The 16,484-nt window shown below is 46.8% G+C and overlaps 1 protein-coding gene across 1 annotated transcript; it reads left to right on the top strand.

Moving 5' to 3' along the window:
* The first annotated feature begins 5,809 nt into the window (after positions 1–5,809).
* Positions 5,810–6,745, top strand: LOC117872127 (olfactory receptor 51G2-like). The gene has a single exon (XM_034760258.1). The coding sequence runs from the start codon at positions 5,810–5,812 to the stop codon at positions 6,743–6,745; it is 936 nt and encodes a 311-aa protein (XP_034616149.1).
* Positions 6,746–16,484: the final 9,739 nt, after the last annotated feature.

The raw sequence follows: 16,484 nt of genomic DNA on the forward strand, positions 1-16,484 counted from the left end.
TCCCCGGATCCTCCTTCTTCCCTTTTTTAAAGATGGGCACTACATTAGAGAAGACTAACAGATGTATTGGAGCATAAGCTTTCGTAGGTGAATGCCCACTTCGTCGGATACATGTCAGGCGGAACTGGAAGCAACCAGGGCCGGGTTCAATCTCTAGGGGTTCCTTTTCAACATTACAACACAGAAGTGGCTGAAGCCCGCACCGAGTAACCTGGGGAAATTGCGCCCCATGCCTTGGCACCTGTGTGAGGCAATACTTCCCCACTCACAAGCACAGAGTCTGAGTGTGGAAAAGAAACTTGTAATGAAAGGAGGGAAGTCACCCAACATTAATTAGGGAAAATGCCACAAGCAGGATTCATGATCATAAAAATGTGAGCAGGGCGCCCCACACTGGAATGTGTGGGGCAGTGTCTTCTCCCTCATGTTCTCGAGTTGTACCAACAGTTCCTTTACCGTGCCCCTCTCTGCTCCCCACCTCACCCCCCATTGTGGTTGTCCTTGGTCAGTGAGGACCCAGGGTTCCAAGGTGCATCTTTGTGAGTTCACCTCCCAACCGGGGAAGACGGCACCTTGCTTAATCTGCCATCTGAGCACTTGCTCTGGCTGGCTGCCCTGTAGCCACCTCTGTAGCCACACTGCCAGCCGCTCAATCCGCTCCCCCCAGTCGACTGTCAGTTCCCTTCTGCTGCCACCTGCCTCTCCGCTCTGATCTCTGCAGGTCAGTCTCTTAGGGATTGTTGGATCTTAGATATTTCCAGCTTGTAGGAGGCCAGGCAGAGACTCTGTCCCACCACAAGTGATTTCAGGTCCCCATTTGAGCACCTAAAGTAACAAAAGGCTCCAAATGAAGCCTCTTTAACTCTATCTTTGAACAGTGGGGAGGAACAGGTTAACCCAGACCAGGGACACTTAGGGAAAGTCCACATTTCCTGTCTAAGCACCTGTCCCCATCCCTCTTGCTCTAACAGGGCTCAGGCATTCGAGCCCCTGGCTTAGCGAGTTTCTTTCAGCTGAGGGGCATGTCATTTGGGACAGGTTAAGCACAGTTCTGCTCCCCTTTATTCATACAATAAAGACAACAGCACTGATAACAACATTTCACTATCCCCTGCATTCAGCACTACAGTGATTTGTAACCCAACCCAGCAAAAGTTGATCACTTTGAGGACCTCTCTAACTGCTGGATATCTAGGCAGAGTAGGTGTGTTCATGTAAATACAGTTTGCTCCCGAAGTCTCTCCCCCTCCCAGGCTGCTGTCAGGGGAGATCTCATTCACACCATGCTGACACAGGCTTATGCACCAGATGATATGCTGGGGTCACCTGCCATGGCAGGGGACTGGGCTCATTGACCCAGGAGGTCCCTTCTAGGCCTATGTCACTATGGGTCACATTCACCCATTTTGCGTCATACTGGGAGTTCATGTGGAGTTACGTATCCACTATGACCTTACCCTGGGCCCTTGCCAATGGATTTCTCCATCAATAGATTTAGGAGAAAGTATGACTCAGCGTTATCATCTGGAAAAGGAATTGTTCTTGGGTTCCTGTTTCGTGATGTCACAGGAGTTTAATTCCCTGAGTTCCTGGTAATCTCAGCATGCTGAGCTGCCAGCTGCCTCCTCCCCAGCCACTATCCCCAGAGAGAAAGGATGGTTCAGGGGTTAAAGTGCTGGCCTGGGACTCAGATGAACTGGCTTCAGTTCCAGGTTCTTCCACCAACTTCTTCTGTAAGCTTGGGCAATTCACTTAGTCCCTTGTTGTCTCAGCAATATGTGTTTTAATATGGCTCAATGTAAAGGTTTACATCTAGGAACAAGGGACACAGGCCAGCCTTACCAGGTGGGGGCCCCAATCCTGGGAAGCAGTGACTCTGAAATGAAGGTTTCACTGTCTGAGTCTATGCCTGCACAAAGGGTATATAAAGGATGAAACCTCCCGACCAGTCTATGTCTGGGGTACTGTGCCCATCAGCTACTCTAACCAGTCCTCCCATCACTATGCAGCCCCCTCCACTCTGTACAATGCCCCTTCAGCAGATCCTATGGGCAGTGGCTACTGTGACAGGACCTGGTAGCACATCTCTGATGAACCTGTGCTAGCCTGGAGCTGGAAAGGGTCCTAGAGCAGTTGCGAAGGCCCAGAGATTGTGGGTGGGGGGGGCCTAGCTACCAGTGGATCACTGAGATCTGTGCCTAACATTGGGGATCCCTGGATCCTGGGTCACCCTTTCCATTGTTCATAGAGAAAGGAAGGGAAGGGACCTCCCCCACTGGGATGACCTGAGGGAAATTTCCCTGTACATATGTAACCCACACACCTTCCGGGTGCGGTGTTGTGTCCCATCTAGTGGCACCGAGACCACTTAAAGAGAGAGAGATAATATGAGCCCCCACTTGTAATACCAACAGACTCCCGTCACCAGGATCGAACAGGGGATCTCTGGAGCTTAATACATGAGCCTCTACCGCATGAGCAAAAAATCAGAGATCCCTAGTTATCCACCCACCGATGACTGGGGTTTGTTAGCCATACACATAGCCTTGTGGAATTGCCCTTCCCTGGCCTGCACCCTGGGTTTGTAATGTAGGAAAGGGGGCTGGCGGGGAGAAAACTGGTCCTATATCATTATATTTAATTTTATTTCAGCAAGATCACAGCTGTGACAGCAACATTGTTGCCATTCGGGTGGCCCCAAGGTAGCCATGTGACTAATCAGAACCATACGAACAGTGGTAATAAGCCTGGATTCCAGGAGTAGAGTCTGCAGCAGGGCTGGCGCTGCAGTCCAGTTGGGCAGCATCACCCCACGTCCCCTGTGATTTGGCCTCCTGCAGTTTGCATTGGCCATGAGGGTGGTTAGAGCTGGTGCACACTATGCCAAGCAGCTGAGGCTCCCTGATGGCCAAGTGGCCCCCAAGGGAATGTGCAGACATGCTTCATAAAGACAGTTGCCTCCCTACCTGAACAGATGCTGCCTGTGCAATCTGTCCGATGACTCCTTGTCCTTTAGGGTGAAGATCTCTGGTGTCAGCGGCTCCTCGTCTAGCAGGAATTGGGTACGTTGGCAGGTTTCACTATCTTTAAAATGTGAAATGAAGTGTAAAAGCTGCAAGCTGTTTCCATTTGCAGATGTTCTGTGCAGCAGCAGAGGACTCAGCTGGGCTGTTGGGGTGACTCAGTGATGGGGCTGGAGGGCAGGCAGCACTGGGAAGTTTGGGAACCCCTCCCCTAGATCTGTTCATGGTCCACGGTGGGCTATTCAAGCTACACAGAAATCTGACATTCAAAGCAAGCTCCGAGTGTTAAAACCCCGATACCCCGAGTCAGGATTTCTCAAGGAGTCCCATTTCTAGAGGTGCCGTGTGCTCTGGGCCCGATCCTGCCAGGGGCTGAGTGAGAGGAGACCCCACAGAATATCAGTGACTAGTTCCCCAATGGCCTCAGGTTTATTTGCTCCTGGAAATTTAATCAGCAGATGCATTTTCAAAGATTTTATTCTCTGACTTACTTATGAAGGCAGGAATTCAGAGCTGTGTTGCTCTGTGGCAACAGGTCCAATAGGGCATATTTCTATTTCCTGATTGTCTGAGGGTTCCAGCACTTCTGCGCTGTAGATACCCCTCACAGTTACAGGGCTACCTGCATCTCTGCCCCCTCTCTGGTCTCTGAGTGCCAGATGTCAGGCCTTGTAGCCTTCCCTGTGATTGGGCTGAATCCCTACATTTTTCCACCCTCAGACTGGTCCCAGGGCTACAGCACACTCCCTGATGACTGTGATTGCCGAACAGGTCCAAGTGCGTTCGGCACCTGTGGTTCTTCCCTTTAGGAGTCCGTGACTAGCGGTGAGAAGAGTGACCTGCCAGCCTTCTTGACCCAAAATACTGTTTAATTTGAAAATCAGGAAGAAAGCGTAACACGGAAGAATAAGAGGGTTTTCAAACAACAGTCTGTACACGTCTCTGACCCCAAACTCTCCCTCTCTGACGGGGACCCATGTTGTCCCGCAAACTTATACAGGATCGTTTTAGGGGTCAAGACAAAGATGCCACATTTATTNACTGCTGAGCTAGAATTGATATGCAAACTAGACACAATCAACTCTGGTTTGAATAAGGACTGGGAATGGCTGAGCCATTACAAACATTGAATCTATCTCCCCTTGTAAGTATTCTCACACTTCTTAACTGTCTGTACTGGGCTAGCTTGATTATCACTTCAAAAGTTTTTTTTTTCTCTTAATTAATTGGCCTCTCAGAGTTGGTAAGACAACTCCCACCTGTTTATGCTCTCTGTATGTGTGTATATATATCTCCTCAATATATGTTCCATTCTATATGCATCCGAAGAAGTGGGCTGTAGTCCACGAAAGCTTATGCTCTAATAAATTTCTTAGTCTCTATAATATATATTATATCAAAATGATTCATTCTAGATATTGCACATTTATTTTAATTTTTATACATATAGACGTTTTTCAATTTTAAACTTATGTTACTTATACAGTAAATAAAATATTTAACACATGAGGAGTAGGATTAAAATTATATAAAACAATGTATTTTAAACAAATTTCACTATTTTAAAATCAAAAGTATTAATAAGTACGGCATGTGCCCTGCAGTTCTTCAAATTTTTGTGCTTTTTTAATTTCACAATCTTGTTTATTAAACATATCATCAATTTTCTTTGTATTAGATACTGTCTCAACCTTTTGTTTATGTTTTTTACCATTAGCGTGCTTATCTAAGTCACTAGTACCTGCCTGGATTTTTACATCACAACATTTGCAATAACCTAAAAAATGATTATTTTCTACTTTCTGCAGCCAGTCTTTGTGTTTATCTTCTTGAAGCCATGAGTCTTGAAAGGCTTTTTTGAAAGTAGATGGCTTCTCTTTTGGTGGAAGTTCACCCCAAGTCTTCAATACTCTGTCGGGGTTGCTATCCCATTGTTTTTGTTTCACCGTGGATGGATCTTTTTCTACTCTTGCAGTTCTCTTCCTCTTCTCACCAGCCTTACCGGTCTCTTTATTCATTTTTTATGTTAGATAAAAAATGGAAAGAGATCTCTGAAATAATGGAATGTGATAATTAGTATAATGTATATTTCAATTTATATTTAAAACAAAGAAGGGAAGATATTATATATTATTACCTAACACAGAAGGCAAAGATATTTAATATTTGGCTGGAGGAAGGTGCTGTTAAAAATTTATGAACTGCTGAAACCTCTGGTCCACATTCTCTGTGCAACTGCAAGCACGAAATACAAAATTTTAGAGATTTAATGACAGATCAAGAACTAATCATAATCAGTAAGTATTGCAATATATTTAATTATTGGAAGAAATCTTACCTAGAAGATATATTTGATAACCATCTCCTCATTACCCGCCAGCCAGCTGTTGCTGAGGTTGGTTTGTTGTGAGTGCATGTGCGCACTTGTCACTTCACTTGTGCCCTCATGATATAGTACGTTGAAGCACCACCACTAGGAGAGCAGCACAGCCCAATTATGAAAATCACATGACAAATATTCACCAATCCAAGAACACATTTTGAAGGAACTGACCACTGGATACTGAGCTAGATGGACTGCAGGTCTGATCCAGTCTGGCAATGCCTGTCTTCCCATCAGTGGTGTAAATTCAAGACTATGTTTTTGCTGATCTTCCTTGACCTCTTTGCTGTCTTTAAATATCCACTGAGAGCAGAAAGGTGTCTTGTTAAATATCATCTAGTCTTCTGTTCTTTCTCCTTTCAGGAAGAAAAGTTCAGAACTCCTCAGACCTGCCCAGTACATTATGTCAGCTGTCAATAACACCAAATTCAACTATGAAGAGTTTCTTCTCACTGGGATACCTGGGCTGGAAGACGTTCATCTCTGGATCTCTATCCCCTTCTTTTTAATATATGGTATTTCTATAGTAGGAAATTCAGTCATTCTGTTCATCATAAAAACAGATCCAAGCCTCCATGAGCCCATGTACATTTTCCTTTCCATGTTGGCCATCACAGACCTTGCCTTATCGATAGCCACCATGCCGACGACACTGGGTATATTCTTGTTTAACTCTAGGGAGATCAGCCCCAATGCATGTTTTGCACAGCTGTTCTTCATCCACTCGCTTTCAAAAATTGAATCCTCCGTGCTCCTGTTGATGGCCTTTGATCGCTTCATTGCGATCCGTGACCCACTGAGATATGCTTCCATCTTAACCCCACCGAGAATAGCCAAGATGGGACTGGTATTAGTGCTAAGAGGGGTGGTCGTAGTATTCCCACTCCCCTTTCTACTGAAACGGTTCCGATACTGTCGAACCAATGTTCTATCCCATTCCTACTGTCTACATCAGGAGGTCATGAAGATGGCTTGTTCAGACATCACAGTCAACAGTATCTATGGCTTGTTCATAATAGTCTCCACAGTAGGGTTGGACTCACTGCTCATCCTGCTATCTTATGTGATGATCCTCAAAACAGTGCTGAGCATCACATCACACGTGCAATGCTTCAGGGCCCTGAACACCTGCGTCTCCCACCTCTGTGCCGTCCTGCTCTTCTACACGCCAGAGATCGGCCTGTCTGTGATACACAGATTTGGGAATAGCTCTTCTCACTTGCTTCAGATTCTTCTGGGCTACATCGCCCTTCTGGTCCCTCCCCTGATGAACCCAATTGTGTACAGCGTGAAAAGCAAACACCTTCGTGCGAGGATAATCAGGGTGTTCATCAAGTGAAGGGTTAGTTCATCACCAGGCTCCAGCATTGGTTACATGGGAGATGAAAAACACGGGCCACCTATTCTGTCCTGGACCTTTACATCCGAGATGACATGAGCTTCTGACCTCCACACTGTAGAGAGAGGTTCAGATGGGTTCTAAGGCCTGGAGCAATGGGAGAGGTGCTGGTGAGGGAGGCTAGCACACTGGGGGAAGGTGACCAAGACAGGCAGCAGCATGTACAAAGTGATTATGTTCGGGGTGAGCCAGGGGACCAGTGGGATGTTGGTTCATAATGAGCCCTATCAGTGGAGGCTCCAACCTTCGAATTCCTGTTGATACAGTCAATAAAGAGAAGGGAGGTGGATGTTGTTTCCCATTACACCTGGCCTGTCACTGTCCCATCTCTGGTTAAACATCCAAGAGCCATGAAAAAAATCTGCAGAGCTGTTCTGCAGTCACAGTTCTGGCCCTTTCTGAGCACGTTTGGTGCTGCGTGATCCATTGGCACTTCACCAGCTGGGGACAGGGGCTATTCAAGGGGCACAGACACCCACCCTTCCCCCACGCCCTCAGCCAGATGTTTGTGACTGAGTTGTGTCAGAGTCGTGATTAATGCAGGAGCCCCAGAAGAAGCCATTTAGTCAGCCCCTCACCCATTGATGGCTCTGTACACTGTGCATGTGCTGAGCCCCCCACCCCCCATCCGTCTGTAAAGCCCGCGAGGCAGAGCAGAGCTGCGTGTGTGAGTGAGGGTCTGACACACAGGAGTCCTGGCAAGAGACTCAGGCCCAGGTTCCCTCTCTGTCCTCTCCATTTGTCCTGCCCCAGCTGCTTGCAAAAGGAGGGAAACGGGCCTCATCTTCCCCCACAGAGGCACGGCTAGCTCCTATCCCAGCCCACCCCATTCACTGTAGGGTGACCACCTTTTCAAAAGGCAAAAGCGGGACACATGCAGGAGCCTCATCCCCTCCGAGACCTCACCCCCCCCATTCTTCCACCTTGAGGCCCTACCTCCTACTAATCTTCTTCCCTGAGGCACCTCCCTCTGCCCCATCTCTTCCCCCATGACCCCTCATCTCTCCTCTTCCCCCGAGGCTCTGCCCCCTCTCCAGTGCACAAGCCAGAGCCGGGCCAAGGACCCAGAGTCACTGCGAGGAGCCCCAGACCCTCCACCTTCTCTGGACAGGAGGCTGGGGGCTCAAGAGCAGCCCCCAGCCTGTGTCCCCACCCCCCAGGATGTACAACTCAGGGAAGGAGGAGATTCTGGGGCTCCACACAGCAGCCTGGACTCGTGGGTTAGCTCTTACTACAGCCTGGCTCCGACCTGGCCGGGGGCGGAGCATCAGGGGAAGTAGAGGCGCAGGGGGCAGGGCCTAGTGGGAGGAGACGGGGCAGGAGGAGGAGCTTGAGGGGGAAAAGGAGGAGCAAAGGGGTGTGGCAAGACTGAACCAACGCTGAGCGCAGCAAGCAGGGCTATGGGGAGGCTGCTGAGTAAAAGAGGAGGATGTGGCCATAGGGTAGGAGAGTTTGTGGTTTGGAGAAAACTGAATTAATGTGACCCCACAAAGGGGGCTCTTTTTTTAAGTATTCCAGGCTGAGAGTAAGTCATTGCAAGGATCTTAGAGGGCATTAGCGGGAAGAGCAGGATGCCTGCAGGGCTTCCTCAGGGTCCAAGGTGGCCCCCATCCTCAGGGACTTGGCCACAGTATGATGTGTTACCGATGGGCATAGGTCAGCCCAGCCCCCAGGCTGCTCTAAACTCGGCTGAGGCAGGGGGAGAACAGGCCAGAGAATCAAACCCCTGTAACTGGCTCCTGGCCATCCCCGCTCTCTGCACCACATGGGGGAGCTCTGCTGGTGCAGCAGACAATCCAGCCAGACCTGTCACCGCTCAGATGGCTGGAAGGCTGGTCCTGTGGTCTGAGCATGTCTCTGCGACTCAAGACAGCTGGGTTTGATTCCCTTGCTGTGTGTGACCATGGGAAAGCCATTCAGTGTTTCGAGCCTATTCACAGGTGGATAATAGCCTTGCTCTGCCTCACAGCAGTGGCAGAAGGATAAATACATTCAAGGTGCTCAGATACTTTAAGACCTAAGATCAGAGCTATGTCAGCATCCCACGGAGCAACACCTCTGATATTTGTGTATAAAAGGCCTCTTACCACAGCCTCCTCTGACAGATGGCTTCTGGGAAGCTCCCTAACTCCAGCACCTTAGTGTCTGTGGCAGAGGTGGGGGAGCTCGGCGGTGACAGTGAGGGGTAGGTAGTGGATTTCTGAGGGGAATGATGGAGTGTCACAGGGATGCTGAGTGTTTCAGGACAGTCACTGGACCGGTGTTTCCAGCCATTGAGGCTGAATGGGTCTAACTGCCAAACAATGAAGCAAAGGCCACAGGGGCCTCATTCTATTTGTCTGGCTGGGAGAAAGCAGTCTGAGGGCAAAGATCAGCTCCACACCTTGGCCCTGTAACAAGCCTGTCTAACTTAGCTTGTAGTGATACGTGCGATAGATGACTGTAAACATGGGACAGCTCCCTATTATTTTAAAACCATTTTCTCTAATGCTTTGTGCTGTTTCTTAATAAAGCTGCTAGTTTTAAGAAAACTTGTGATGACTGTATAACACAAGCACCCAAAGGGAAGGGACTGAGGTGATCCATCAGACCTGCTTGGTGATAAGCACTTAGCATAGATGGGGTGTTGTTCTCACTTCGGCGAGTGGGACAATTGTGAGATTCCCACCAAGACAGGAAAGGACCCGATTTAGAGGGTAAAGAGACCATATATCCTGGTTTTACTGTGACAATCCTGATTCTTCTTGGCCAGCATTTATCATGTAGAGTGCCTATCAGCATTCAGAGTAGCAACTTGTTTAAGTTGCATCCAAGATAACGATCCACTCAAGACAGTGATTCATGGAGTCATAGAATTTAAGGCCAGAAGGAGCCATTAGATCATGTAGTCCAGAGGTTCTCAAACTGGGGGGTGGGCCCGCCTGGGGGTACGGAATGTATACGGGGAGTGGGGTGGGGGTGAGAAACTTTAGGGAAGAAATCTTTCTGTGCACAACCCACTGCAATGAATAACTAGCCAAGCTGATTTCTCCAGACAGATCTGGTCCTCAGATTCACTGTGCGTTTGACTCTAGGCAGTGCTGTGCATTTTGATGGTTTTCTTTTAAGCTCGTGTAGCATTATTCAATGACATTACCATCTGTACGTGGATCTGTTTGCTACCACGCGGTGTGCACATTTCATTCTAAGTGGGGACCACAGTCACAGTTTTTCTTTTTCTCTGATTCCAATGCATCGTTGGTTCATTCGTGCAACAAAAAAATAAAACTCAAGTAAAAAACAAAGCCGAACCTGATTCAGTTTGAGTCCTTCCCCCACATATATCAATATATGTATTTGTGTGACAGGTGAGGGGGGCAAAAACTCTTAGAGACACAAAGAAGGGGCCGGGGTGTGATCAAATAAGTTTGAGGAACCACTGATCTAATCTGACCTCCTGCATAGCACAGGCTGCAGAATTTTACCCAGTTACCCATGTATTGATCCCAATGACTTGTGTTTGACCAATGAATCACTTTTGTTCCTCTAAAGCATGCGTCTTCCACGAAGGCATCCAGTCTTGGTTTGGAGGTATCAGGAGAATTCCCCACCTTCCTTGGGAGTTTATTTCACTAGTTAAGCACCCTCACTGTTAAAAATGTGTGCCTCATTTCCAAATTTAATTTGTCTGGCTTCAGTTTCCTGCCATTGGTTCTTGTTATACCTTTCTCTCTTAGATTAACGAGCCCGTTAGTAGCTGGTATTTCATCCCTGTGAAAGTGCTTGTACACTGTCATCAAGTCAGCTCTCAGCCTTCCCTACGTCTACCCACTGCACCCCTGTTTATTCAGCCAGCGGTAAGTGGGAAATGACAGAGGAGGAGAAAGACCTGGGTGTATTAGTCTCTCCCAGGATGACTGTGAGCCACCGATGTGATGCGGCTCTGAACAAGGCAGATGAGATCCTAGAATGTGTCAGGTGAGATAGGGAACTATTAATATCCTTATACAAGGCACTGGTGAGATCTCCTCTGGCAAACTGTGTAAAATTCTGGTCAATCGTATTCCAGAAAGAAGAATTCAGACTGGAACAGGTGCGGAGAAGGGCTCCTAGGGCAATGGAGGGCCTGGCTTATGAGGAGACTAAAGAACGTGGCTGGTTTAGCCTAAAACAACACAGGCTGAACTGGGATTTGATTGCTCTATAAATACGCCAGTGGGGGGGGGGGGGTAAACGCCAGGGAGGGAGATGAGCTCCTGAAGCTAAAGTGTTGGCAAAAGAACAAACGGGGATCAACTGGTCAGGAGCAAACTGAGTCTGGAAAGGAGAAGGAGGTTTCTGACCATCTGAGCAGGGAGGTTCTGGAACAACCTCCCAACAGGAGCAGTGGGGATTGGGGGGGGAAACAACTGAGCTTGTTTTAAGATGAAGCCGTGACTCTGTATGGAATCTGGGGGACACTTTAGGATATTATGAATACCAGTATTGTATAATTGCAATGAGTTATGCCAGATGTGCCATGTAAGATATCTGCAAATATTATAATTTGCCAGATACGATAATTTTGTTTATATGTTTGTATCACCTTTGTATTATGAGTTATAGATAAGTATGTATGTCTGTATTTCAAACTTGTGCTATGCTTCTGGGTGACATCCTCAGACAGTCTGGCATCAGCACTGTGTAGCTTGCTTGATGGCCCATTAAAGCACCATCAGCTATACAATTGACCCATTGAGAGAAGGCAGATACACCATATGACTCAGCAAGGCATGCAGGGGCGTGCCTATGGACAGAAAAGGCTTTCAAACCAGGTGCTGGGCAACTTGTGTTTGAAACAAAGGACGCACAGGCCACATGGCAAGAGACTATAAAAGGCAGCAGCATCTTCTCCATTTTGTCTTCAGTCCTGCTTCTTACCTCTGGAGGACCTTTGCTACACACTGAAGCTCTGAACAAAGGATGTAATGACCCATCCAAACTGTGGATGTGATCCAGAGAGACTTTCAAACCAGCAAACTCACAAGTACTGCAGGAACCTGATATATGGCCCTGCTGAGCTGCCCCTCGCTCTCATACTGATTGCACCCGTTCTGTCTCTTGAACTGAGATATCGCACTACTGTGTATGCTACATTTCTGAACTTGAAATAAAACCAGGATAAATTTGCCCTTTTAAAAGAAAACTAGAGTGATTTGTTCCAACACCTGGATAGCTATATAAATATTTATTAGACAAGAATATATCAAAATTACTTTTCTTCAGAAATAACTACTATTCTTTCCTTGGCTTTATAGCTCTGATATTAATGACACCTAAAAAGATTGAATAAAACTTTTCTGCCTGACTGGTTTTGAAGAATTCTGAATGCAAAATGTTGGTCACGTTGTGGTTAGGTGGATTCTTCCAGGTTTCAGGAATCCTCTCAAATACCCCATGGCCAAAAAAGTCACCCACGTAGTAGTATGTTGATGCAGTCTCTGGATTCTAGCAATATTTTTGTTTCACCTCAGAAATAAAGTACAAAAATACATCAGATTTTTACAGTAAACATTGTGTAAAAGATTTCACGTAGATATTTTTTAAAATATATATAAAAAGTTAAGTGGCATAAAATTCATCAAATTGTATTTGAGTCAGTATTTTTAAGATCACCTAACCATCTTAGTGCAATGCTTACCATTTTGGCTTTCCTAGGTTGAGAATCTCCCTTCACATACATAGTTAGCTTTATAAATATATTTAAAAACACTTGGATTATAAGAGCGAGAATAAAATCCCTCACCCAGTGCTCTTTGACTAAACCTTAATTTCCAAAATATTTCCCTTTATGTATTGGAGCAGTAATAATGGTTTGCACCACTATATGTTCAGACAGTTACATCACACTCATCACTATATCTTTAAACATGTATAGCATTTTTCTTCAAAGAATCTCAAGACATTTTACAAGGTTTATATCCTCACAATACACTTGAGAAGTAGCTAAACATTATTAGATCCAGTATCCCAGGCACAAAGGGGCTAGTTAGAGGCTCTGTATTACTGTTGTATTACAAAGAATAAATCATAATTATACAGATGGGGAAAGGTAAAGTAATTTCTCCAAGATCACATAATAAATCAATGGCAGAGCCAGAAATGGATTTGAGGAGCCCTGATTCAAATTTCCCCTTTCTAACCACAACAGCCACTATTGGGGGTGAGGGTTTGCCTTATGCTTTCATTTAGAGCTTGTGAAAACAAAATGAACCATTTCTCAAGTTTGAAACCGAATGCAGGAATCAGAATATGAAGATCCTACTATTAAAATTTACATTAGAAATAGTCAAATCATACTGGTTTAAATTGTCCTAATAGCACGGGAGATGCAGTTTTATCATATGTCTTGTGATATTTGGTATTTTCCTTAAGTTCTGATTTGTTGAGGGTCCTCCTTGGACTACAGGACAATCTTAGTTTGCATTTTTTTTTTAAAGTAAGTTTCCAGCCTTTATGTTTGTTGGATGAAAAACAAGAAACAAACAAACAAAACCTTTAAGATCTAATCCCTAAAGGCTCCAAAACCAGAAGGCAAATAATTTTTTTTTTCTGTTCTGACACAGGTCAGCAGAGAATCTGAACTGGCAACAGAAAATGGGGCTCCCAGTAGGACAATAATTCTTTACTCTTGCTAGGAACCTGACAGTGGATTTGGGGGAATAATGTTATTCAGTCAGTTAGTCTTTCCTGGCGTATTGCACCTGCTGGTGATGTCTAACTAAAAATAATTAAGAGCCGAGTTTATTTCATGCAAATTGTGTCCAGCGCCATAGATTCGCTGGTCAGAGTAAACACGTTCTGTATAATATTAAAGTATCCTTCCTAAGGAAATAACAGGAGGAGAGAGAAACCAAAAACATCTGTGTATCACAATAGGGAACCGAGCAGTTTCTTGGTACTGACTGCACCAAGATGTGACTGTTCAGGGAGCATGGGAGGGGAATGTATCTGAATAATTAAAACTAATAGTTTAGCTTTGATGTAAATAGGTGTGGATGACTACAGATGCACTGCACTTCAGGCTCAAGAAAATGCTGATAGATCTGAACCTTAAGTGGCTTATCCAAGGTCTGTGATGGAGCAGGGAAGCTCCCAAGTCCTATGCTAGCACCGTAACCACGGCACCCTTGTCTCTCTTTTATGTTTCATCCTAATCTGTGACTCTCCATACTTTCATTGTCTGTCATTAATGTCATATTCTTCTAAACAAGATTGTAGTAGCGCAGTGCACTGAAGTAACTATATGTTTAAATATGTATTACGACTAAGTCTATAACTCACTGATTCCAGACCTCGGTGATGTAGTTTGCTTCAGCTGTCAGCTGCTGAAGCTGGGGCTGAAGGCAGGACTGGGGGCCTCCCCTCTGTGACTGCGGCTGGAGCCAGAGCTAGAACTGGGACCCTTTGCTCCCCCGCCCTGCAACTGGACTTGACTTTGCAACCAGGATCCTGCGCCCCTGTCCTGCAGCTTTAGCCCGGGGCTGGAGCCGGAGCCCTGTGCCCCTGGCCCCGTGGCTTCTACTGGGGGCTGGAGCTGGGGCCATGAGTCCTTGCCCTGTGGCTTGTGGTGCGGGCTGCAGCAGGGGCCGTACAACCCCTCTCGCAGCTTCCTAGGGCCCCCTCTCATGGCTCTGTGCACCTGTGTCTGTCCTCGTCTCTCCCAATGTGTCTTGATATTTCACTCTTGCGATCTGGTCACCCTAAAGAAGACTCACCAGGTGGGGGATAAGCTTCCCCTAGGGCCTATTGTTTCCCTAATGTCCCATTACTCTGAATAGGCCCTTCACAACCTGAAGGGACTTCCCCTACTGGAATGATCCGAGACAAATTTCCATGTATGGAGCTTATGGAATCTCCCTTCCCTGGCCTGCACCCTGGGTTTGTAATGCAGGAAAGGGGCTGCTGGGGAGAAAATAGTCCTTTCTTCTTCTTATTATTATTATTTTTTTTCTATTTTATTTTATTTCAGCAAGATCACAGTTGTGACAGCATCGTTGTTACCGCTAGGCTGCCCCCGAGGTAGCCCTGTGAGTAATCAGAGCCATAGGAACAGTGATGAGAAACCCGGATTCCAGGAATAGAGCTTGCAGCAGGGCTGGGGCTGCAGTCCAAGTGGGCAGCATCACCACATGTCCCCTGTGATTTGGCCTCCTGCAGTTTGCCATTGGCTCTCACGGGGGTTAAAGCTGGTGCACACGAAGCCAAGCAGCTGAGGTTCCCTGATGGCCAAGTGGCCCCCAAGGAAATGTGCAGGCATGCTTCATAAAGACAGTTCCCTCCCTGTCCGAACAGACACTGCCTGCTGCCCCTGCAACCTCTCTGACTCCTTGTCCTTTATGGTGAAGACCTCTGGTGTCAGCGGCTCCCCTGCTAGCAGGAATTGGTACGTTGACAGGTTTCACTAGCTTTAAAATGTGAAGTGAAGGGGAAAGGTTGCAAGCTGTTTACATGTTCCAATGTTCTGTGCAGCGGCAGAGGACTCAGCTGGGCTCTCAGGGTCACTCAGCGATGGAGCTGGAGGGCAGGCAGCACTAGGTAGCTTGGGAACCCCTCCCCTATATGTGCCTATGCTGCACACTTGCTTATTTAAGCTACACAGAGATTCAAAATGATCTCAGAGTGTTAAAAAAATGCCCTGGGTAGATTTCTCAGTGGTTCCCATTTCTAGAGGTGCCGTGTGCTCTGGGCCCGATCCTGCCAGGGGCTGAGCGAGAGGAGACCCCACTGAATATCAGTGATTAGTTCACAAATCACCTCCAGGTTTATTTGCTCCTGGAAATTTAATCAGCAAATGCATTTTCAATGATTTTATTCTCTGGTTCTATTCTGAAGACAGGAATTCAGAGCTGCTTTGGTCTGTTGTAACAGGTCCGATAGGGCATATTTCTGTTTCCTGACTGGCTGAGGGCTCTAGAATCTCTGTCCTGTAGACACTACTCAGAATTACAGGGCTACAGGCATCTCTACCCCATCTCTGGTCTCTGAGTGCCAGAGGTCAGGCCTCATAACCTTCCCTCTCATGGGATAGAATCCTCTGATCCTCCTACCCTCAGACGGGCCCTGGGCTACAGCACACTGTGGTCGACTGTGCCTGCCCAGCAGGTCCGAGTGAGTTTGGCACCTGTGGTCCTTCCCTCTAGGAGTCTGGGAGTAGCAGTGAGACCAGTGACCAAACAGCCTTTTTGCACCAAACTATTGTTGTATCCGAACAGTAGGAATAAAGCGTAACACGGGAGAATATGATGGTTTTCAAACAGCAGTCTGCACACGTCACTGACCTCCAAACCCTCCCACTCTGACAGGGACCCAAGCAGGGTGGTGTGTGCCTGTCACTCTGACGAGCTTCACAGCAACAGCTGCCCCACATCTGGACAGACTCCCAGCGCTGGCAAAACAAGCTGTGTAACGTGGCTGGAGCCCAGAAATAGACTCTTTCCAAATTGCAGCTCCGGTGTTGTCTCTCAACCTCCCTGAAGTGCTGACTGAGCGATGGCTTTTCTTGAGCTGTTGCTTCTCTTCCTGCTTGTTTTCCAGCAGCCTGCGATTAAACTAAGAATAGACATACTGGTTTCACCCAATACAGCCAGAACATAACCATCCCGATAGTTAACCCAATATATCTATAGAGCAAACTTCTCCAGAACTGGGTTTAACATAC

Source organism: Trachemys scripta, chromosome 1 (genome assembly GCF_013100865.1).
Source record: "Trachemys scripta elegans isolate TJP31775 chromosome 1, CAS_Tse_1.0, whole genome shotgun sequence".
NCBI lineage: Eukaryota > Metazoa > Chordata > Testudines > Emydidae > Trachemys > Trachemys scripta.

Bases quoted from the DNA above. Each gene is read 5' to 3' on its own strand.
- LOC117872127 (XM_034760258.1), top strand. From the start codon at position 5,810: ATGTCAGCTGTCAATAACACCAAATTCAACTATGAAGAGTTTCTTCTC.